Source organism: Panthera pardus, unplaced genomic scaffold (genome assembly GCF_024362965.1).
Source record: "Panthera pardus isolate Hobbes unplaced genomic scaffold, ASM2436296v1 HiC_scaffold_10, whole genome shotgun sequence".
NCBI lineage: Eukaryota > Metazoa > Chordata > Mammalia > Carnivora > Felidae > Panthera > Panthera pardus.
The window spans coordinates 73,059,147-73,084,081 of NW_026526655.1; the positions used below are offsets into that span (position 1 = coordinate 73,059,147).

At 43.3% G+C, this 24,935-nt stretch overlaps 1 protein-coding gene across 15 annotated transcripts in view; it reads right to left on the minus strand.

Moving 5' to 3' along the window:
* Positions 1 to 940: 940 nt before the first annotated feature.
* The window catches only part of PKP4 (plakophilin 4), a 237,700-nt gene continuing 213,705 nt past the window's right edge, over positions 941 to 24,935 (minus strand). For 10 of the 15 annotated variants that reach the window (XM_053908561.1, XM_053908552.1, XM_053908549.1 and 7 more), the window contains 11 exons: positions 24,429 to 24,612; positions 21,206 to 21,323; positions 19,607 to 19,798; positions 19,240 to 19,413; positions 16,082 to 16,232; positions 12,528 to 12,723; positions 8,415 to 8,499; positions 8,173 to 8,290; positions 5,473 to 5,601; positions 3,696 to 3,769; positions 941 to 1,949 (listed from right to left, as the gene is read on the minus strand). In XM_053908561.1, coding sequence (XP_053764536.1) covers positions 1,701 to 1,949; positions 3,696 to 3,769; positions 5,473 to 5,601; positions 8,173 to 8,290; positions 8,415 to 8,499; positions 12,528 to 12,723; positions 16,082 to 16,232; positions 19,240 to 19,413; positions 19,607 to 19,798; positions 21,206 to 21,323; positions 24,429 to 24,612 — 1,670 coding nt within the window. In that variant the 3' untranslated portion in view covers positions 941 to 1,700. Of the gene's footprint in view, positions 1,950 to 2,423; positions 2,496 to 3,695; positions 3,770 to 5,472; positions 5,602 to 8,172; positions 8,291 to 8,414; positions 8,500 to 12,527; positions 12,724 to 16,081; positions 16,233 to 19,239; positions 19,414 to 19,606; positions 19,799 to 21,205; positions 21,324 to 24,428; positions 24,613 to 24,935 lie in introns of all 15 variants that reach the window. The other 5 variants (XM_053908570.1, XM_053908565.1, XM_053908577.1 and 2 more) reach the window with 4 other exon arrangements.

Here is a 24,935-nt window from a genome sequence, read left to right on the forward strand (position 1 = left end):
TTGTGTTGTCATTTCAGATAGCCTACACATCATTAAGTCCCCTCACTGGCAGACTTTAGGAATATTCCTGTTTGTACTTGGATTTCCATTTCACTTTGTACTCTAATCTTGGGCTACAGTCTGTTCAACAAAGGGAAGCACTATTCTCCTACATCTCCTTCCATATACTCACAAACATAAGCACGCATGTATTAATCTAGGATTTGTACCTCATTCGCAGGATATACTGAGCTGAGTCAACAGCTCTGGGTTTGACTTGCCCTATGTGTTGTTTCCCATGTCAGATCCAGGGCGGAAACTGCAAAACTTGGGAAGGCCTGTCTTTGGCCCTCGTGGTGTTGGTACCCCTCGTCTTGATAAATGGAGAAAAGCTTACAAGTAATGCTGCTTGGTATTATTGGAACCCCTGTCACGTATGCAGGCCTTCTTCCACTCTGTCTCTAATCCAGGGATTATTGTCTCATGGGATCATTCAGCAAAAGAATTATTTCGAATTTCTTTTGGTTTCCTACACTGGTGCCAACCAGTAAGTGCCCAACCACTGTTCTTACGTAGTTATTGAGTTCTTTAAAAAATTGCCAAGAGGAGTCTTTGTCAATTTTAGTTAGGGCCGGTCTTGCCAGAGGGACTTTCACTCAGGTGAAAAGTGGTGTTAAATACATACAGCAGTCCGAAGGAAAGAAAAAAAAAAAAAGATAAAATGGCAATGTATAATAGATTCAAAATAGATCCCCCCAAATAAAAATACTAAGGTGGTTAAGGAGGAGGAAATTTCACAGCTTCATTCTTTGGTATTGTCCATCTTACAAAGTGTATAAAACTAGGAAAAGTCCATAATACTTGGATATATTTAAGCTGTTTCCAACATGCATTTAGATTCACATTTATGGCATGTGCTTTTCCATATTACACACAAAATAAAAAAAGAACGGGGAACAAATTTCCAAGGATGAAATTTCCACATTTATTTTTCTTTCATGTGCATAGAAAATGGCAGTGAAGTGTCCTATGAAAGAGGCAGGGAATGGGCATGGCGCTTCTATACCAGACTGGACTTTGTGCTTCAAAGGTACACTATTCATTTTGAAAACAAAGGATGTTATAGTTTGTTTTTAATTGCTAACAATTCCTCGGGTTTCCCATTTGTCTTTTAAGCTGTCAGTTTCTTCAAATCTCTTTTCAAATGACACACTGCATTACAAATGATGGCACTTAACCAATGTGGCATTTCCATATTTACACCAACAAAAGAAATTTACAAGACATAATAGCATACAATCTTGACATTTAGTAATAGCAATAAAACATGAAGGGCATCCATTTTATTATTTTTTTTCTGTACAAACTATCAGAACATAACTTTATTCACATTAAAAAAATCATCTTTAATTTGATTTGACCTACACATCCCCCACCTCCTTGCACCCATTTCTCAAACCTCTCATCACATCGCCCACACCTTCACCAGACTACAGAATCTATAAGTAATTAGATCTAACACCTAAATAGAGCTTAGAAAGTCCTCTCTCCCAAAGGTTTCCTCACTTCCCTGATAATTCCTCAAAAAAGAAAAAAAAAATGCTCTTCACTCATTCCTTCCATTTCACTTTCACATTTCATCAGCAAATCAGCAAGACGGATTTTTCATCTCAATCCAAACAAGGTTAGAAAGAAGAGTTCCTCTCCCGAGCATCTTGATGCTACACCCATGAGTCCGGGGACCCTGGGTACTGTTCTGCTCTATAAGAAGGTCGTTTCGTGGAATAAAAGTCTACATAATTTGTAGTTGATTTCAGTCCATACTGTGTTGAATAATCAGTAGAAGCTGGAAAGTGAACTCGGTCATCAAAATAAGGATCTTCATAGCTATGAGGAGACTGCAAATACAATCTGTATGCGTCAAAGTTCTTTCTGTTGGAGTCATCTTGACTATAATACAGCTGTTGATGCTGTTGACAAAATGAAAAAGCAAATAAATCAAAGCAATTTTTGGCAATACATGTTTAAGGGAAATTAATGTGGGTTTCCTGCTTCATATTTTTAAAGCAGTATTCAATATTTGTGAACATATGGTTCAGAGTTGTTTCTGGTACATGCTATTATGTTTACTAGTAGATTGTAAGGATTTTAAACTATGTTTATAAGTAGGCTGGCAGAGTTTGCTCAAGCCCTGTTCTAAGGCCTCTAGAAGTTGGTGTCTCCAGAGAGCCTGAGGTGGCCTCTGGCTACCTCCTTCCTCACTAGAGGACCAGTTCTGCGCTCTGCTGTGGAGGGGCTTGTTACCTGGGCATGCTCAGTGAAAGGATGGCCTTGATTTTTGCTTTGACATGGGAACCACTAGTACATCATGAATTTAGTTGGAGGCTGGATTTTCATGCTTCAGATAGTTGTATATGTGCAGAACCATCTTTTAAAACATTTACCTCAGAGATGAAGATTGAGTCCATCCCTCAGTTTTAGGACAAATGTGAGGTACTATTAAAGGAGTAAGCAATCTCCAGGCAGCAGAGTAATAAAATTGGAAGAGACATGTGAGCAAATGGTTCGAAAGGAAAAGACTTCCCCAAGCCAGGACTAATCGATTTGTAAGGAAGCAAGGTGAGCACATGTGGGCATCCACATCAGGGTACCCTGCCCCCATGTTCTTTTGTGTTGTCTTAGCTCATCTCTGATCTCACATTAACTTCTTCAAATATGTTTAGAGAAAAACTGTCCTGGTTGTTATGTCTGATTTCCCTCTTGATCATGTCCAAATCCCCTCACTTAGTAAGATGTAACAAATTTACCACGTAGGTATCAAAACATCATGTTCTGGAACTAAACTCATTCTAACATTATAAATTCTCTTTTTAAGTTAGAGTTATGATTTTTAGTTTTTTTTTTCCCCTCTCTTGACTTAAAAACTATGGCATAAATTATAAATAATTTGGGAAATTCTTTTTTTGTCCATCTAGAGAAAAGATGAAATGGAGGGAGGTTTTAGAGCATCCTTATCTGAAGTTGAGGATACAGGCTTGTTTGGAAAACCCCAGTTGTTCATGTATTTTTGGAAGGTAGGAGGAGAGATCAGATGACCCACGTGGGCATGGCATCCGGAAGGACTGAAATAAATTTTAGGTCCCCATGAAAGCAGAGATTGGATGTTATAATCACTAGTACCCACTCTGATGGAGAGTGGGGTCCACCCCAGTAGGGCCGAGTCCACTTTGACTTCTGAGACTAATGGAGACCTGGCCATGGACTCAAGCGTTTTCAAACCATGGCTTGGATATGGAGGGAGTCACGGAGATGAGGAATGAGGTGTACAGAAAAGAGAACAATGAGATGAGAGAATGAAGTATGCTTACCAACCTTTCCCCACAGAGGATGGAAGAGATTTTACAGGTTAACAGAAAAAAGGAGTGGGAAAAGGAAATTACTGGGCAAAGAATAGGAGTTAAAGACTTCTCGGCTGGTCTCCATCAGTGGCATGGTGGTCTCGGCAGCACCGATTTGGATATTCAAGCACCTGGGGCTACTGTGGAAGTGATTTGCTTAAACCACAGAGGAGATTCTGAGGAGCATCAGAGATCCCCCGGGAAAGCTCCTTGGCCCCTGCTGTGTTGGCCCAGTTCTGGTAAGTCAACCGACCCGGACCCCTTCCTATGTTGATCCCTGCTAATCGACCTTCTGTAAAAATGACATTGCAAATTCACCTGTAGCCGTCTATTTTGTTCTCTTGCTGGTGAGGAATAGGAACTGATGTAAATTGGTGAAGGTTTGCTGGAGCCTGTAAGAAAATATTTTATGAAATTAAAACTAGTGCTCATTACTGTGGTCCATTAGGCTGTGTGGGCTCCCTGACAGGGCCTGCCTTTCCCAGTGCCAGCATAGATCGGGACAGTCAGCAGTCTGAGTTCCCTGGATCTAGCCTGGCTGCTGCTCACCCCAGGGTTGTTAGGGGCTAATGAATACGACAAAGACAAGTCGTGTGTGTGTGTCACCAAAAAGCAATACCAGAATACCAGAAGGTTTCCTTCTCAACTTCTGGTCACTGTGGGGAGCTATGCATACCTGTGAAGAGTTCCCTGGCTGGCTCTGAACAGCAGCCTTGCTCCCTGAGCCGAGGGACATCACTTTTCCAGGGCTTTGAGCTAGAGCCCTGGGTCAGATGGGGGAAGGGAAACATATTAGAACAAGCTCCATGCCTTCAGAACAACTTTGATTCCAAGTCCCAGGTCCTGGAAAGAGCAGGCACAGGCATGTTCTAAGCAGTGTGGCCACATGGAGGCACAGTCTTGTGTCTGGCATATTTAACTACATTTTCAAACAAAAAGGATCTGATAATCCGATGATGGTCTTCAAGAGTCCACAGCAGACTCCCAATGACGTCACTGGCTACCCTTCTATTATTGTTAGGGCTCACAAAGATTTTTTTTTTTAATGAGGAAAATGAAACATACTTGAGGCAAATTAGTTTATTGAAGCAAGCAAAGAAGATACAGAGGGGCATGCATGCTAAGGAGGCGATCTCAAAAATAAAGCAGGCTGCTGCAAATCTGAAGGAACAACGCACTTCAGTTTGTGCATTTCCTTTGCAAAGAGCTTGGTGTTTGAAATGTAGCATCTGCAATTTTCTGAGCTATTAATTGCCATAGTAACAACAGTCGATTAGTAAACAGTCCTGTGAAATCACAATTTCAAAGACAACAGCACAACTGAGACGGCTCCCCCAGCAGTTAAGTTGCCACCAGATTTTATTTATCTTTTTAATAAATAGGTTTTTTGAGAAAAGAGTACTCTTTTGTGGTAGCTCAGTCACACTGCCTTATTTGAAACCTCTAGAGTAGTTATAATTTGCAAGAGAGTCAAGAATGGGGACAGTATGAAATCCTGGGAACTCTTAGGGCTGGCATCCTTTAAATAAATGTTATGCCCAGCTTTCTGAATGACATAAAAATATTAATACTGTGCAACATTATTTTTGTTATCTTAAAATATAATCACCCTGGGAAGAATCACATTATACATTGTGTTATTCATTCAAACTCTTTTCCATGAAAATGTAAATGAAATTGATCACCATTCTCAGGTTTGAATTTAAAAGAAGAACCAGTCTAGGATGTGTGGCCTTGCAAAGAGTCACAGAACTCAGAGTTCTGATACGGGGGACACACAGGGACACACTGCATGGATGGGGGTTGGGGTAGCAGAGCAAAGGGAATGAGCTGGGGGAGAGCCAGAAACCATCTCCCATTTGGATACAGTGCTCTTTTATTTGTGGTCACTAGGCCACTACCTTAGCTTGTTTTCCTTAAAAGAAGCGGAAAAGGCAACAGCCCCCGAAGCAGGAAATGCTGACGCTAGAACATGGTTTGCTGCTGGGGGGACCGTCTCAATACAGGCACGGGCTATTTCCCAGGCTGCTGGCAGGGTGCCTGGAAACACGTGGCTTTTCGAGATACTCTATCACACACCCGGCTGGCGTCTTACCAGGGTACAGGCCTTTATGTGTGGCATCCCCTTGGCTATTGTAATACTGCATAGGTGGCTGGGTCCTATCGTATTCAGAGCGAGGGTCTCTGATTCCTAACAGTGCTGGTGAGGAGGAGGTGCTGCCGACTGAAGGGAGAGGCAGAAGGAGAAGGGAGAGAGAAAGGAGAAGAAAGAGAAAGCAGACTGTCAGTGTCTCTGCAAAATCCTCTCTGGAAAAATACAAATCAGCAATTAGCAATGCCACGCAGCTGATGCTAAAAATCAGCCTTCAGAGGTACTGTGAGTTGAAGAGCAGCCAGTGCGACCTGCAAGCCCTGCAAGCCCGCCGCTTCGAGGATCAGTGGGCGTGGCGAGAGCAGAGCTTCCGGAGAGCTGAAGCCCGGGCTGCCCAGTTAGGGGCGCAGCGCAGACACCATGCAGCTTTCACGGTAATGGGCCTCAAGGACTCCGACGTGCCTTTACAGCGCCTTTACAACGGAGCGAGAGTAACTTCTTAGCCATGCGAGAGGTACATTTGCTATTTTATGATCTCGGTTCGGTTGCTTGTAAAACAGCCGTCTATTATCCTTTATGTGCAGTTCTTTAGTAAATCGATGTTTTATGGCATATTTTGATTTTTAATTATTTCAAAAATATCTGCATCTCTGAATGTGTTTGAGTAAGAGTACCCAGCCCATAACATTTATACGTCTCTTTATGGTGATCAGCTGTCAGGGAAATTTTATAAACTCAGTAAGCCTGGCTCCTTAAGAAGTTGACGGTGCTAAGAAGTTCAGCCTCACAAAACCCCAGACGATTTTTTATCCCAGCTTGAGCCAGATATTTAATAATAACATATACATCCACAGGTCTCCTTTTGAGCATTTCTGCACAGAAGGAAAGCTTCACGCATTTTTTTTCCTCATTAAAAAGTCATCTTGCTTGCACTAAAGTTAATTATAAATAAAAGTGGTCACTTATTCACTTGATCCACTTGCAAGCAGCAGCCTGCAAACCTTGCCACCAGTGCTTTTGCACACCTTGATGCTTTCAGAGGCAGGACACTGAAATATTTTCCCTAAAAGGTCACTTCACTGCCGTAGGGCTGCTGTGTGTTAAAGGGAGGTGAGCATGCATGGGCTGCGTCTATGTGCTACTCACCTTGCTTACTTTCTAGAAGATAGCAGGACAAAGATCATGCCCACCCGCCTCCCACAATTACATTAGCGCAAAGGCGTCAGAAGTGCCAGTAAGTCGAGACCACATCAGTGCTGACAGGTGGAGGATTAGCGCTTAGAATTACTGGAGAAACAAGTGCGAATTCTATCCTTCCTCTCAAACGGAATCCAAAAAGCTACGTTCAGGAACGTGGATGGGCTCATCAACACTGTCCAGTGTATATATGTGAGGCCCTCAAAATAAGTTCATTGTTTAGTAACTATGCCCTAATCTGTCTGAAATTATCCTTTTGCCTGTGCTACATATGCCTTTGGTTAAGCAGCCAAATCTCTTGTTTCCCCTGACACCCCTATTCCAGAGTCCCTAAAGAGTTCGGAGCATTTTTATACAAGAAGACAGCCACAGGCTACACCTGGAAGCTCAGCAAGATGTCAAAAACCAAGCGTTAAGTCTCTTTGAAGAAAACAACTCATAATTTAAAAACTAAGATAAAAATATACACCAGACGCAGTAGGCACAGACACTTTTAAAAAACTCTTAGTACAAGTGGAGCTATCCAATTATGTGGTAAGAACCACCAGTCCTATCTTTGTCTTTCTGGCCACATTTGTCCACATGACAAATAAGACTGCCAGCAGTAGCACAGTTGAATACAACAGATAATATTTATATGTCAGAATGGGAGATTTAAAGCCAAATAAAAAAAAGATACTACTTTTCCTGTTTCATTTAACTAAGAATTAAATTTATAGGACTAACTGTGCTTGGTAGTAATATTCTGTCCTTGTATATAAAAAACAGCCTGAGTCTCAGAACGTTCTTTCTACAAAATTAGGCACTAATAAGTAGGTCGTGTGGTTGCCAAGATTCCCAACTTACAAATCAAAGGGAATTCCTGTGAACCCACCTGTAGAGCCTGTTCCCATCAGTCATGGATAAGGGGTGGGGGCAGGTGGCAGGTGGGGGTAGGGTCTGGAATACAGCCAGGGGATGGAGGTTTAACTGGGAAGAAGGAAGGTGCAGGAGATTGTGGCTTCCCCAGAATGCAGATGTAAAGATCATGTCTAGAGGACCTTGTTTCTAAGAGTTTTCACTAAGAAAACTAAAAAATCACTTTGGAGGAGATTCCAAACTTGAAGCTAGTGGGCAGGCAGGGCAGCTGTTTTCAGGCATAATCCAGTGGTTCTCAAAGTGTGCTCCTCTACTCCTACAGCCACATCACCTGGCCAGCCTATCAAACACAGATTCCCAGACCCCTTCACAAACCTAGTGAAGCAGAATCATGGGGGAGTAGATGGGATGGAGGGCCCATCTTTTGTGGGTAAACTTGCATAAACTTTTAAAATGGAAGGAGGGAAATGGGTCTGTTGTTTACAATGGCATGTAATTCCCAAAGAAGGCTCTTCGCTTGAAAAGCAAATCCACCTCCTAAGTGTTTGGAGGTGACAGGCTTAATTGTCTATGTTCAATCTTCTCTGGCTGGAAAATAACATCTGTCACACAAATGTTCTCGCGAAGGAGTGGAGTTTGCCTACTGACCTGACTGAATGATGGGTGACATCTGTTGGTTGGTGGTAGACAAGGAAGGATGTGATTTGAATCGGTCTCGCTCTAACGTTGACACAGGTGTAATAAAATGGTTCTGATTCCACCCATCCTGTGGAGTTAAAAGAGAAAAAGAAACCTCTCAAAATGAATAATGACATTTCATTACAATAAATGATTATGAATGTGTGCTCTGATGAATGCTAATTATGCCAAAGCTATTCTTGTTAAGTTACCTTTTTATAAATGCTCCGGAGGTCCCGATATTGCCACAATGTATTCAAGACCTGGGCTGCTGCCTTCACCACCTTCAGAGATGATCTAGGAGAGAGCGAGGTAATGTTAATGAATGTGGGAGGCACATCCTCAGGCTCCATCTGCAGAGATTTAAGCTGCAAACCAGTGATCAAGAGGCCATCTCTCCAAGGACCAGAGGGCACAGGGGCCACTGCTGGAAAACACGACCGAGGAATCAGGTGTACCTGGGAGTTGGGTAGGTTCAGGGCGGGCCCAGGTGGCTAGGACCAAAGTGAGACTCTCAGCCAGTCAAGTCTGTGGTGAGAGGCTGTGATTGGCATGAGCCATGACCCTCTAAGCTGGAGGCCTCTTTCAGGTGTCAGCCCCTAGCTCCCCCCATATCTCCCATGGGGCTGACTTCCCTGGGGCTTTGGGATTAACTCGACCATGACCGAGCATCCTGAGTACTGGAGGACCTTCCCACTTTAAATGTTTCCCCCATGACTAGGTCTTCCTATAAACACCAGCATTGCCTTCTTATTTATGCCTCTGGGTAAACGTACATATGTGCTGTAATGTTCAGTTTGGAAAATACGGTCAGTTGTAAGTTCTCTCTGAAGACGTTTGCTGAATGTTGGCGCTCTGTTCAAGCACTGCTCACCATGAGTCACTGCTTTTCACCTCGAGGGCTGCTCCTCTAAATCAGTGGCTTCGGTGATAAGTGAAGAGGGAAGTGCAGCCTCCTTCCTGAGCCCAGGCCTGCAGATCACCACGTCAGAGGTGGATCAGCGCTTGGGGAGTCAGCGGTAAGGATAATGGGATACCTCTTCACAGTTCACCTCAACATCGAAAATTCGACTTAAGATGTGTACCACAGTATCTAAAATCTGATTTCCTCTTATCTTCCTAATGAAACCCTTAGGAAGGGGAGAAGTAGTGAGGTGGGCAGGCTGGAAGCACTTTCTCTGCCCCAAACAACAGGATATGGGTTGTAATGATTCTGAGGGCTTCAGGGAGGAGGGAGTATAGTCATGTTCAGGGATAGCGCTGTCCCTGTTCTTGGAGGTGGGGCATTTCTGCATCTAACTCCGCCCCCACCTCCCACTCAAGACTACCTCTCCTCAGTGTTCCTCTTGAGTCAAGGGCAGAACCAGGTCAAAAAAACCCACTCAAAGCTGTTCTAAATTGTACATTTTCAAAATGGACCACAGAGCAGGAGATATCTCAAAACAAAAAATGAACAGAGATGAAATTTCTGATACCTGGGATGGCCTCACAGGGCCTTCGCACCTCACAGCCATGCCATTCTGAGCCAGGTCCTGACACTGCTGCTGGTGTTTATCTCCCCGCCTGTAGGTGCTAGGCAGCCGGGAGGGGCAGGAAAGACAGACCCCACGCCGGCTCCAATGACTGCTCTGCAACACTCGAGCAAGCAGGAGTGTGCCGGCTATATACCTTGATACAAACTGCTAGGCTAGATATCTGCAGATGAATTCTATCAGCAGAAACCTAACTCTTGAGAAAATCAAGGAAGCTTCTGTGCTCACCTTTGCAGCACACCTCCTTGGAAGAGTGATGTATCCTCAAAATTCTAATTCTTATCCTCTAATTTCTCATCTTAAACGTGTGACATCAGTAGCGTTCAACTGGACAAGTCTCAACTGTTGTCGTCCTATCTGGTTAAGCAGAGCATTTGACACGTGCTCACCTTTGAAGCACTTCCTTGGCTTCCAAGATACCACACATTCCTGATTTTCTTCTGAATGCTCTGGCTACTCTTCAGCTCTTTTGCTGGCTCCCCATTTCCTTGGGGAAAATTATATCAGCCCTTAAGCCTCTTTTCTTTCCACTTACAGTTCTTTCTTTATTCATCTCAGCCCATTTCACTTCTCTAAATACCCCATTTATACACAAATGACTTCCAAATTTTATTTCTAGTTTGGACCTCTATCCTGAACTCAACTCAGGTATATTCTACAGTTGACCAGACATTTCACATGGATGTCTAATAAAGGTCTTAAATGTAACATGTCCAGAACAAACACCTGGTCTTCCCTAAAAACCCTGTTCCCGTAGGCTTCGCCATGTTAGTAAGTGCAACTTCATCCTGTGGTCTTTTTTGCCAAAGACCTTGGGGTCATCCTTGACATTTTCCTCCTCTCCTGCTGCTCATCTAATCCCTCAGCAAATTTTGTTGACTCTTTCAACCATGTCAGCATCAACCACTTCCCCACAACTGCTGCCACCATTAATCTGTACTTGGTAGAGGGGAAGGTTCATTGAGCCATGATGACCCCTTTAAGGGAAGCCAGATTGTGTCCCTCCTCTGCTGAATGATCTCCAGTGGCTTTTGGTTTTCCTCAGAGTAAATCAAAGTCCTTACACTGACCCACAGGGTCCTGTATTTCTGGTTACAGAATTTTCTTTTTTTTTAATATACAAAGGTTTTGGCACTGGTTCGCCACACCTTCCCGCACCACTCCTGACTTGCTCTGTTCCCATTGGCTTCCTGCTGCCCATCACATGCGTGAGGCACTCTTCTGTCTCAGAGCCCTTCCACTTCCTCCTTATCACCTTTCCTGTTTTTATTGTTTGCCCCATCTGCATCTGACAGGCTGTGTTTCCTACTCATGGGTACCTCATCTACCTTGCCCTTGTATGTAAGGTACCCAGGGGTAGGGGTTGTTGGGAGATGTGCTCACTGCTGTAGCACATAGCAGGTGAACAGTAAACTTGGTGAATGACTCCTAAGGGAAAATAAATGTGTGTTTAGAGGACAACTTGAGTTGATCGAGAACTTTGAGTCTCTTGTTTTGAAAAAAAAGATTACACTGGATGAGAATTTTTCTTTTTTAATACACAAAGGTTTTGGCACTGGTTCAGCATTTCTCCAGCTTCTTATGCCTTTCACAAATGAAGGCCCCTTAATGAAATTTTAAGAGCACAAAAAGTGATTATTGGTTCCCTTAGCTTTATCTCTAACATTTCATTTCTTTTGAAATAAAAAGGTGTGTGTGCATTTATTACTAACGAGATAAAAAAGATATGCAAGAAAAAAGGACTGAAAGGAAATTGGTTAATGTGGTTAATGTTGACAGGTGTGACTTCTAGGGGATGAGAATATGCTTTGCGACATTACTCATATTTTAGAAATTCCTTCAAAAGTATAAACTAAAAGATTAGACAAGAAATAAGGTGAGTTGTAGCACTGTCACTTAGTCAAGTAATAAATATTTACTGAGCAACAACTGGGTCAAGTTGTTCTCCACGTACAGGGTAGAAGAAAAGACAAAGTTCCTGCTACTGGGGGAGTCGGACGGCACAGAAAGCCCTACGTTAACATATCAGGGGTTAATCAGTGCTGTGAAGGAGAACAGAGCAGGGGACAGGGTGGCAAGTGGGGAGAGAGGTGCCATTTTATGGATCAGGTGGCTGCTGTCCTGTGTGTTGCAAAGGCTCCAAGCAGTCCTACTTCCCACTTCCTTGAAGGATTCTTTGATCTGATACTAAGGCAAACTGATAGTCCACTGCTATAACTCTGTGACAAAAAAAATCTTCTATTTTTGCCACCAATTCTTTAATTCCTACTTCTGCTGCTTCATCAATTAGGTGTCACCCAGAAGTAAAGGGGAATGTATGATCCAAGCCCAGGGCACATCCTGAGGCCACACAACAGGCCCTGCTGCAGAGCAATGATTTTAATACTTTTTAGGCACCTGGCAGAGGCATCAGTCCCAGAACTGAGGATTCAATAAGATGTTTTTGCAGAATAGGCCCCAGAGGCTGGAGCAGAGTCAAAGGTGAAAGGGAAACGGTGCCCCCAGATTTTCGTCATCATAGCATTTCTGATTCTTCCTGGGGTCAGCACAACCAAACATGGCTTTAGAGACAAAAATGGATGTAGGGGTGTTACAACAAAGTAAAAACCAGAAAAAAAGGGGCCACAGGACTGCAAATACCTCTCCCAACAAAACAGGTTTTAATTGGTGGAGACTGTTTATCTTATTAATAGTGTGTATGATATGCAGAAATAAATTGTTTCCAATAGGAAATATCCTCCACAAAAGCCCTTATCATAGGACAATCCCATCTCCTCCCTGCGCCAGACTTGCCTGTCTCCTCTGCCCTTGGTTATGTTCACCAGCTTCTCTATCCCCCCTGAGTCGGCCAGGGCTTTGGCATTCTCCATGTTTTTGCTCGTGACCTCATGCAGAGCACAGCAGATGGCCGCCATGGTCTCATCAGACAGCACACTGGGGCCGGTGCCGCCGGGAAGCCGGTTGACCAGGTCTCGCATGGCATATTTACCTGCCAAATGCAAAGGAGTTCATTCTGCTTTCAGAAGGTACAGGTTTTTGTTATTGTTGCTGTTGAAAGATCCTGACAGTGTGTTGTCTCTTGAAAATAGAACCTCAAAAGACAATAACAGGAAAAAAAAAACCATGGCAAAATAGGAAGTGACAAATATTACAAACGTAGGGGGGAAGTTAATCTTTACGGCAAAACCACTTGGAGAAATAATTGGTTTATAAAACATTACAGTGAGCCACTAGAAGAAAATGTAAATCAGCATATAGTTTGGTATGCCAATCAAGTTGCTTTAGTTCAACTATCTTCATTAACAGTGAAAAATAAATTATAAAAATAAATTTTACTTTCAATTGAATTCCTATTCATCAAAAATACCTTAAATTCCTCTTAATGCTTTTAAAAACTGATCTTTGAATAAGTTTTAAAATTGGACTAAGTAAGGCTGCCAAACAATACTTTTCATTAAATCTTTTAGGGTCTTAACATGTGAGCTGGGTACAATTATACATTTTTATCAAGTGAAAGGTAAATATCAGTTGGTCTGACTTCAACAGTGATAACAGGTTAGTTTCTTTTAAAGGACACAAGTAACCTTTGGCGTTAAAATGATGGCTGATTATTTCATAGGAGTGATGCAACATAATAGAGATTTGTTTATTTTGAGAGAGAGCACGAGCACGCATGTGAGAGCAGGGGAAGGGACAGAGAGAGAGGAGAGACAATCCCAAGTAGGCTCTGAGCTGTTAGGGTGGAGCCCAATTCGAGGTTCGATCTCAAATTCTATGAGATAATGACCTGAGCCGAAATTGAGAGTCAGATACTTAATTGACTGAGCCACCTAGGTGCCCCAATATAACAGAGTTCTTGATGGGACAATGCTGGGGAAGTCCCCAGCTATTCAAGCATTTCTTTACGGATACTCTGTTTCCCTTACTTCTCTCTCAAAAGAGATTATCTCTAGCTTTTTCAATTTCAATTACCAACTGACAAACTAGAATAACTGCATGACAAACAAAAGAAATGAACTAAAGCTCAAGTAAATATTTTCTTAGTTTTTTTTTTTTCTATGCTAATAATTGAGTGGATACAAAATGGGTTTTTTATTAAAGACCTATTTATATACAATGGTAAGCAGTGGAAGTTAGGCCCTGACTACACGCTGCATAATTTACTGTATTTCAAAGGGAAGGCTCTGGCTTACTCACGGTGAACATTGTTGTGAATAGGGGGAAAACAGTATTGACATTGTAAGCCAGAAGATAAATGTGGTTTTTAGAGCAGATGGAAGTTAGCGCTGGTGATTTTGAATATTCACGAAAAACCAAAACGTCCATGACATGTAATTCGTCATTTTGCTAAGGCACAACTTTAAATTGCCCCCGGAGACTGGGATAAGGCAGCTCACTCCGCCTGTGAGTGAGCCTGGTGGTCCCCTTGGAGCCTGCAGCTCTAGACAGCTGGGCTGGTTCGATTCAGTGGAGTATGCAGTAACTTTCATAGAGTGACAAAACTTGGTTTCCTTGTGAAAAATGGCTCTACAGAGAAAGTCCATTGCTAGTGCTGGTGATGGACATGAGCACAGAGTGAAGGAAGAAGGGGATGGTTCTCAGAAACAGAAGTACTGAATAAATTAGAGTCGAATATTGAATCTGGGAGGGGCTCAGACCTCAGGAAAGGAGGGATCTTTATAGAGAAAGAAATAAGAAAGTGATTCATGAAACCATTCAAGAGTGCTCCAGTTAGGTAAAAAAAAGGCTCACAGGTAGAGAGAGAAAATGCTCTTGAAAGTTTAAAAGGGAGTCAAGACATTCACAGAAAACACAGAGATGCTCTGAAAGAAGGGCAGGGCTTGGTAAACACGGTCCCCCTTCCCAGAGGTCTTGGCCCTCAGTGGCCCTGCACCTCTGCACTCCTGTGTCCCCTCCCCAGCTGTAGAGTGACAGGCCACAATCCTATGTTGTCAGGCCTTTAATTTTTAGCATTAGAAACTCCCAAACTGTATGAGCTTCTTCTAAGAAATTCAAACAGTATGGATGTAAAAATAACTTAAAAAAAAAATCTCTTTAGGGACCTGAAGGATTTCTCTTAAGAAGTATGGGAACTAAGAGTTATAATGCATACTGGCATCAGGCACCAGCGGGACTGTATGAACAGGGTGTGGAGGAAGCTCCTTTTCACTCATCAGGGGACAGTTTGGCTCAAAGGAATGGTGTGTTAAGAGCAGGTTAACCTGGGTGGTAATTTAAAATAGCAATATTGCCAGGCACTGTGTAGTGGCTTTCCTGTAAGCTGCCACAGTGAATCCTCAAGGCAACACTTTAAGGTAAATATTATTGCCCTTGTTCTTTGTCTCCCTCCCTCCATCTTTGTGTTCCCCCACCCACACCCCCCATCTCAGGGCAGGCATATTTTAATGAGTTCAGTACCTATTCACTAATCCACATGAAATCCTATCAAATCTCCCCTCCCTCTCTCCTGGCCTGTCGTCAGCTGTGGGGCTGGTGTGGAGCTTGCTGGTTTATAAAGGGCTGCTTCATTCTCTGATTTGCACAGCAAACCTGCAGCGAGGACAGCAGGGTGGTCGGCTCCCTTTCAGACATGGGGTCAAGGAAGTTTTCAAATTTAGATGAAAGAATTGAAGCAGGGTGGGCTCACCACAGCACACCCCAGGGTACACAGCCAGTGAGCAGCAGATCCAGGGGGTAACTGAGGTCAACTGGAGAGTCTCTGATCTTTCCTTTACCCCACAGTCGGCTTGAGTGTGGCAATGCCCTTGGAGACAAGCAAGCTAAGTTGGTGAGTGTGTCAAACTTGAAGAGGGGCTCAGTGTCAGGTTCATGCAAGTGCCAACCCTACAGCCCTGAGGGTGGATGCTTCCTGCCATTTTGTACCCAGTGTGCCTGACTTGCCTTACCCTAGTCCTGATGCCACCCTTGGGTGTAAATGGCCATGGGACAGTGGTTCTGCCTCAGGGTGAGCACTTAACACAGATCTGAGAGGGAGAAGCTATAAACCATTTATGTCATTTCTTTTTTTACTTAGAACATGGTAGTTGGTTAGCAGATACCAGTCTCAAATATCAGAAACGGAGAATTAACTTATTTTGTGGCTCAGGAAATGAACCTTTCTTGAAAATGTACCTTCCCTGATCAATGTTTAATTAATGAGCTTGGCTCTTGATGAAAAGGGATGGTCACAAAAGATAGACACCACAAAGGGTACCCAAATATGCCAAGAAGCCAGAAAGTAGAATTCAGTTGCTGATGATATAAAATGTCATCTTTTATATAAATCAAAAGAAGAGTCTTATAAATGTTACTCTGTTTTTGTAGCTTACCTTGTCACCAGAACATACCTATGAGCTCCTTGTTGCGAACATCTAGTGCCATATTCCTCAAGGCAGTTGCCACAGAAGAAACAACTCTGTCATTATCCATTCTCAGAAGTTCTACAAGGATGGGGAGCCCTTTTTCTTTGCGGACGGCTGCCCGGATATACGCTGCAAACTAGTGAGTAAAATAGGCCAATAAGTAATATAAAATAGAGTTCAACTCAGATGTTACTATCACCTAAAAAAGAGGTTTCCAAAAGATAAACTAATAGATTAAATGTTTTCTTTCCAATTGGAGAATAAATCTGTGGTGTCAGTAAAGAAAAAACCATAGTTGGGGATAAAGATAGGCGAGGATGACTGATTTAAAAAAGAAATTCTAAAGCCTAAAAATCTCAAGCCACCATCTGCCAGATATTTTTGTGCAGAAAAGAGAAGGCAGTGATTGCTTTCTACCTCAGATACATAAATATGATTAAGGACGGATCTTGGGTCTTCTTGGCAATTGGCTCCATGCCAGGTCCAGAGGCTATAAATAGGATGGCAGTAACTGATCACTGCACATTACAGGAGAACCTGTCTCCATCAAGTCATTCTTTTCCTATATTCTCTGCAACAATATTTAGAGTTCAGTAACCTTTCAAAGAGATTGACTGAAAAAAAGCCCTTGCCTCAGAAGAAAAGGAATTCTCCAGAAACACTGAGCATCATAATTCACGCACACTGGTGAAAAAGTAAGTATATTTGTGTGCAGGATGCTTTCTTATTCAAGATTAGTTAGCTGCTTTTTTTAATTCATAGTCAAGAAATTCTTTTGTGACTATGAGGCAAGTTTGTTCAGCATGTGTACCATTTGAATTGGAAATGAATGCTAGCTAAGTCATCAGAGAAATAACTAAAAAAAAAAAAAGTAGCATTTGAAAATTGGGTCTTTAATCTTGTTTTGAGCTTTTATTGACATTTTTTACCAATGCAAATTGTTTTTCAAAATTTAGGAAAGTTGAAAAATGTTGCTCATGAAACATCTAATACTTTCCTGCTGTGGTCAAGACATAAGGATAAAGATCTGCCAGCCCTTTGTATTATTTTGAACATTAAAATATATGATTGACCACTCAGTTTCTTGAATGCCAACAGATTACTTAAATAATACAAGTAAGAGGAAAAGACTCATTCCAAAGACCCTATTAACATTCTTCATATGAAACGAATACTCCTATTTTTCTAAATCAGATGAAATCTGTGGGGGAGGGGGAAAGGAAATGGAATACTTGATTTGCTATAAAGCACTCAAGGCAGCATTCTCAACTTCTCTCTGAAACCTGCAAGAACAGAGCCAACACCTGGCTCATGTGGAGACCGCTTGGCTCAGCCCAGCCCAGAGTGCTTCCCTTCTGGGGCACCACCACTCCCAATTTAGCCTCTGACTTGATAGCATCTGTGGTTAGGATTATCTTAAATTTTTTTTTTTTTATATTTATTTTTATTTTTTGAGAGAGAGAAAGAGCACAAGCAAGGGAGGGCAGAGAGATGTGGACAAAGCAGGCTCCAAGCTCTGAGCTGTCAGCACAGGGCCCGATATGGGGCTCGAACCATGAACCTTGAGCAGAAGTCGGATGCTTAACTGACTGAGCCACCCAGGTACCCCAGTATTTATATTTTAAGTGAGCTTGCCTTCTAACTTACATTCACTAAATGACCATTCAACACAACTCAAATCACATCTATGTCAATTATTATCTTATTTATTGTCATACAATAAGCTGGATGTGAACACTGGGTCACCAACATAAATATTTATCAATACTTATGTGCCACACACAGTCCTAGGTCCTTCACATTTATTATCTCTCTTAATGCTCATAGCCACCTCATGAGGTAGGTCTTATCTCCATTTTACAGATGAAGAAACTGAGGAGAGAAGATCCAAGGCCCCTAGCTAATAAGGAAGGATCAGGATTCAAAACCAAGGGGTCTGGGTCCATAGCCAGCACTTAGATGCTAAGCTACTTAAGAACAACAACAAAATAACCACATTGGCTTAGCACTAGGCCGTAAATATCTGTGTACATTCATTATAGCAGCTGACTGCATGTAAGAAACCATACCTAGCCTGAGCAGTGCTTTTCACTCTCATGGATAATACAGTGGCCAAAAGCTTCTCATTTGGGGAGGTGGTGGTGGCAGAAGTAGCCAAAAACAAGCATTAGAATAACTTTACTAAAATATACTCGTCAGGAAATTTTTAGAGGTTAAAAATATTTCAGACAAGGACTGTCTGGGAAATTGCTAGAGGTTGTTTAAGAAGTTTTGAGACCCTGCTTACAGTAACAGTAGGAAACCACTCTCAATTTTCATAAAGAAGTCACACACCTTCAAAGGGATGTGGTAATGTGCATCATCCATATGTCTGTAAGCATCTGAGAGAGGGACGGTGGCCCCTCTCCCTCCCACCTCAGCCTTAATTCAGGCCCCTGACATGTCTAGCACGGAATCCTAGCCTCTATTTTCCTCTTCTTTGAATTCATCTTCTGCACCGTGGCAGAAGGGACCCAGTAGTATCCACAGCTGTGTCACCTGTCTGCTTAAACCCCTTTAGTGGCCCTTGTGGTCTGCAGGTCACGTCCCAGCTTCTGAAGCTTGGCCATCAGACCTGTCTGCGATGGCTGGGTCTAACCCAGGCCACACTTGCCCTGCCCTTGATGCCCCAGCAACCATCCTGCAGTCTCTGCCACACTGTCCTTTCCTCTCTTGTCCCTTTCTCTAGATCACTCCCTCTATATACCCAACCTCGCACTCTGTTGGCTTAATTCTGCTCATTAAGAGTCCATCTGGGTAGCACCATCCCTCTAGGAAACCTTCCCCATCTCCTGGGTTCCCTCTTGGCCTTTTTGTCACCTGCCAGGCTGGGTTAGATGTCCTTTTTCAAGACGCCACAGTACACATATCCTGTGAAGGCTATGCTGTACTGACTCTATCTGTACATTTTTCTTGCTAGTCTTCAGCTTGTACAGGGAGGGCCGTGTCACATTCATCTTTGGATCTCCAGAACCACTTGCTATCTCCCTCCTTTTTGTGCTCCCACCCTTTCCCAAACTCCAAACAACTGTCTCCTTTTCACCATCATTATTGATCTGGCTGCACAGATGGAAAGAATTGTAGATAACTGGAAGACATCATACCTTCCAATTTCCAGCAGAGAGGTTCTGGAGAGATCCGGCAGAGCCTTCCAAGGTGGCTGGGTTGGAACTTTCTGCCAGAAGAGTCAAATATGGTTTTACCACTGATGGATGCCATAGCATCTCAACCCCTTTGGGGGACTTAGACAGTCCTGGGATAGGACCAACTCCATCCCACTGAAAGACAAAGAGCACACGTGAAATGGAAACAAAATGAACACAACATTCCTGAAAATATTCCTCTCTGCTGGATTCAGCTATAGTTAGGTAGAAAAACTGTATGAGAAATTTTTTTTTTCTTGCCAAATATGTGATTTCTTACTCCTAGAAAAATGAAACCTTAGAGTTTCATGTCAAATAAAATGCTAACTTGATCCTCCTGTGGCGTTCTCTTTTTCTTTTTCTTTTTCTTCCCCCAGCAGCTTGGCTCCGAGTCCTTGCTGGGAGACTCTTTTCCTAGTAAGTCATCCAGCTCACTCAGCCCCAGTAGCCGGGCCTGTGGGACCTCCAGTTCCAGCCGATAGGACAGGTTCCTCAGGGTGCACACGCAGTTTTCCACAGTCTGAAAACCAACACGGCGTATAATTAAAACCATCGTAGCACATTACTGCAAAAATGCTTCTGTACTGAGCTGCAGTGGTCATAAATAAATGTAGAATATGAGCTCCTTTTTTACTTAAGGGAACCTGAAACAATCTAAGGAAAGAATTACAGTTCCAGAATTTCTGTGGGATACCCAAATGACAGTGCAGGGCTATCCTCGGTACATCTGTGGCCCCGATCACAATGCTGCATCTGATGAAAATGTGCAGGGCTCTGGAGGAGAAAATGTCCAGTGTTCCTGCTTCAGTGCGGCTGCACTGGCAGGGGTGTACCCAAGTTGCCACAACGTCACTCCTTTTCGCCACTAGGAATCCTTGCCATGGCAAGAGGTGCGAGCAACCCCCTCTCTGGGGAAGCCCCTCCCCCCAAGTCCCATCTTCGGCCCTTCCATCCATCTCCCTCTGCCCTCCCTCTGAGGAAAGTTCCATCAGCTCTTTCTCTGTTGACATCTGCCTTCTGTACATGGTCTTTTGCTTCTTAAAATCTGTATCACACCTCTTGTTGGGAGGCCACCTGTCACTTCATTCCTCTCCATTTCATCTGCACATCTTTTGATCAACGAGGTTCAAATAAAAACCTGGCCATCACTTTGAGTTTTTCCCCCACCTTCTCCCTGAGCCTACCACTCGTCATTCTCTTCTCTCAGACCCACGTCTATGACACAGGCCTATTTATGGCCTCTCCTTATCTAGCCCATAGCTCGCCCACTTGGAACTCCTGACACTTTTAGTCCCTCCTTTCTGTTTCTTGCCCCCACCTTCCTCAGCTCCTGTTCCTGGGGCAAGGATGGGGAAAACTGGAGGGGAACAGAAGGGTCTCCTACTGGAACAGGCTAACCAGCAAGGCAACAGAGGGAGGGTTGAAAGGGCCAGACTGGGGATGTAGAGAAGGGTATCCACGTGGGTGTGGGCTGTGGGGTGTGGGCTGTGGCCTGCACTGGGGCAAGAAGGGCAGAGAGGTTGGTGGGTTATAATGCCTCAACCAGGAATGTTTATTCAGTAATACTCAAATACAGATGGGTCTGATTCTAGGCACAGGGGACACAGGACTGGAGGCAACAGCAGCACGGGCAGTCACGTGACAATTAGCCCAGAAGAACCACAAAGAAAGTTAGGACCCTGCCACCCCACACTAAGTCCTTGGCCACATGGAGTCACTCAGTTTTCATGGTTCTAAGGCTATTTTCTTAAGTTGACATGTCCCTGTTAATTTGTAATTTTTAAATTAATCCCCTTAATCTGGAGTGTAGCCTAATGAGGAGGAAAGGCTCAAGAATCCCAGAAAGAATCAATGGCATGCAAGGAGCAGCATCAGGCAGCTGTCATCATCTGCCACCATACCCCTCGCATGGCAGGCCGGCACTGACCTTGCTGTCGTAATCGGATGTGTTCACACATGTGTGGATCACATACAGGAGCGAGTCCACCAGCCCCTCACAGGAGCGCATTTGCTTCCTCGCTTCCTCCCCTGCAGAGCTGAGGTTCCTGAAGGGGCAGAGACACGTGGGAGCTGCTGAGATGAACAGCTTACTCCTTAGCCACGGAGCCTTATCTTAACATCAGAGAACCGACGACAGGCAGCAACCGTGCAGATGCCGTGTGAGGAGGCATTTTAACATCGCGAGAACTCACAATAACTAGCTCCCTGTTGTCAACCCAAATAGAAAGGAGCAGGGGCATCTGAATTCTGTATCCCTCTGGTGACACCCTACTTTCTAACCTCCTAAAAAGTTGTTTTGGGGGCTATCCTCCTCAGTTTCCTCATATGTAAAAAGGGGAGAATATTGATCACCTCATAGGGTTGTGTGAGGAAGAGATGCTCCATATAAAGCAATTATTAAAGTGCCTGGTATGTCAGCTATGGTTGTTATTTCTAGACATGCTTTGCTTCCCTTGTTGGGCCACCAGATATGGCAGGCTCCTGTACCTATTATAATGTTTTGCATGTAGTAGGTGGTCATAAATGCTTCCTCAATGAACGAACAGAAGAAAGGTCACTTGTTGTATAGATATTCAAGTTAAATATGGACATTTGCTTATGCTACACTTTTTCTCATCTTTTCAAATATAAAAAACCCTGAAAATTGCTTTAGGTCTCATCCATATTGAAACTTTTTTTTAAAGATTTTATTTTTTCAAATAATCTCTACACCCAACGTGGGGCTTGAACTCACAACCCCAAGACCAAGAGTTGCATGCTCTACCGACTGAGCCAGCCGGGCAATCCATATTGAAAATTTTGATACCAGTTTGCCTTCATGAATTGATACCATATATTAAGGATCTATCTCGTTTTATGTGGTATTAGCAAAGGTTCTAGGATATGCTAAGATTTTGCAAAAACTTAGGCTAGATAAGGGGGTCTGGAATGATTTTTCTTTTCATCTTTGTTTTTCTGGGGCCAGAGAGACAATGTCATCTGTGGTCCCTACTCTGTTCTTATCTTGTGTCACTTCTCAGTAGCACTTAACAGCTGCCATCTTCTATTCCTTTATAAGCCCCTGGGACCTTTCACTTCTTTGGTTTTCCTCCCATCTTGCTGCCTTTCCTTCTTAGTCTTTTCAGCCAGGGGGACCCCCTGGAGTGCCCAGGACTACTTTGGTCCCTTCTTGATCTTTTTCCATTCTCATGGGTGGTCTCCCTCTGCCCCTTGGCTTTAATACAACCTGTGGATCCATGCATGACTCCCAAATGTCTATCGTTAGGCTGACCCCTCTTTAAAACTCTGGGCTCCTTTATCCAACTGCTTTCCTGATATTACCACGTGGATAGCTAAACAGACAACTCAAAATGGACATGGCCAAAGCTCTCAACTGCTCACCTCTCTACCCTTTCTTCTCCCTGTGTTGCCAATTTATCCAGCCAAAGATTGAGGTATTATCCTTATCTCCTCCCTTTCCCCACCCCTCTATTCAATCCATTAGCAAATTCTGTCAGCTCTCTCTCCAGAAAAATACCCCCTATCTCCTACCTCTCTCCAGCACCTGGTGTAGGCCACTGTCATCATCTGCCTGGATCTCTGCAATAGCCTTGGCCTCCAGTCTCTACTGTTGCCCTTGTTTAGTCTTCATGCTGAAGCCAGGATCCAGTCCCATCACTCCCATGATTAAAGCCCTTTGTCAGTTTCCCAAGGCACTTGGAATGAAGTGCAAAGTCCTTCCTCTGACTTCAAAAATCCTGTATAATCTATGGTACTACTCTGTGTCTTGCCCATTAAGCTCCAGCCGTAAGCCCATTCTTGCCCCAGAGCCTTCATACTACTTGTTCTCTTCACTTAAAATATGTGTCCGGACCCCACTCCACTCTCAGATGAGCAGCTCCTGGTGGTATTTCAATGTAGGCTTTAATTTCACCTCCTATGAGGGGCCACTCGACCATCAGAATCATCTCCCAATAAATCCTACATTACCATGGCATTCACTGTTATTTTCTTGATTGTTTTCCTCAATAGAATATGGTTCTGTTGAGCAGGGTCCTGTCTGTTTTATTCATCACTCATTTCACAGAGAGGGCATGCACCAAATGTTTATAGTCCTGAACCTGAGGGACCTGACTGGTATGTCCTGCCTCTGGGAAGCCCGGCAGGCTGGCTGAGGAGTGATCACATTCTCCCCAGATGCAGGGGCAGGGAGAGCATGAGGTGCTCCTTCCACAGATCATCAGTAGGGGATACAAACTGCCGTCTGATGCACACGTCTGATTTAGGGAGCTAGCCTGCTTCCCAGGATCCTGACTCTTGTCATCCACCCACAGCAAGGGGGTTGACAGTCACTTGTCACAACAGTGGAAGGCTTCAGAGCAGCAGTCTAGGCTCCCTCTCCATCTTTCAAGCTCTGTTATAGCCTTACATTGGATGCATGGTTTAAATGTTAGCGCTATGTGTCAGATACTTCACCAAGCACTTCATATGGAGCTGATTCTTCACAAGTGTGAGATGGTGTTATTTTCCCTATTCTAAAGATGAGGAAGCTGAAGCTCAGAGTGGGGCAGGAAGCCACTCTGCCCAAGGCTCCTGCTTCAACTTCCCAGAGCACTGTAAGCCTGGGACACTGGGTAGAAACTGAGCTGATGAGTGTTAATGGCAAATAATAAGCACTACTGTCCATAAAGCGGCCTTTATGAATTTCACATGCTAAAGATAATGACTTAAAATACTATTTGGGCTCATTTTCATTTATTTATAAAACTCAAACCCAATGATTATTTAAACCACACACCTTTTGCACCTTTTAAAAGCAGAAAGGTTTTAACCATCACATTTTGAATTTAAACAAAAACCAGGCTGTAAACACATTAGCAGTCAGGATGTGATAACCAGAAAAATGCTGTTAAAGTGGAAAACACAGGAATTTTGGCAGTAATTCCGGACTGAAAGGGCCCTTTTTACTAATCCACAGAAGGGTCATTTATCAGATAATGTCTTTCAGGCCGCTAGTCTGTGCTCATGGTGTTTAACTCACAGGATAAGAGTCCAGTGGTCATTTACCTACATGGTAAACGTTAATAAAATGAAGTAAATCCTCTTAATCAATTTAACCATAACACATGCTCTTTAATCAAAGAATTGGAAAGAAGAAATAAAGAACTTACCTCAGGCAACCTGTCGTATTACGCAGAACGAGTGACGTCTGAAATTTAATTTTATGATCATCATCAAAAGAAGAGTTATTCCATCCAGAATGTGGAACGATCACAGTGTTTGTTAAGGTCGAGAGAGCATCTCGAATGATTGTCATCTTTACAGCATCACATGAAGATAAATTCCAAAGAACTCCTTAAAAATGAGATTTAAAAAATCCAATTATCAATTAGAGATCCTGCAGGTTTAGGAATAAACAAATAAACATCAGATGTGAACTCGTTCTGTTCCAAATCTAATCTATGGCCTGAATTTGCAATCAGGCAGGGGTGGACCTCTACTAACTGCTGAGTGAACATATGTGAGCTCCTGGCAGCCCATCACAAAGCCGTAGCAGTCCATCTCTTAAGTTTTAGAGCCGACGTATTTATCAGACAAGATGACTGTGGCTTCTGCAGGGTAAATTAGAGCTACTCTTTGTGTGGAGGGGCACAATCCAATCAAGGGGCACAAACATA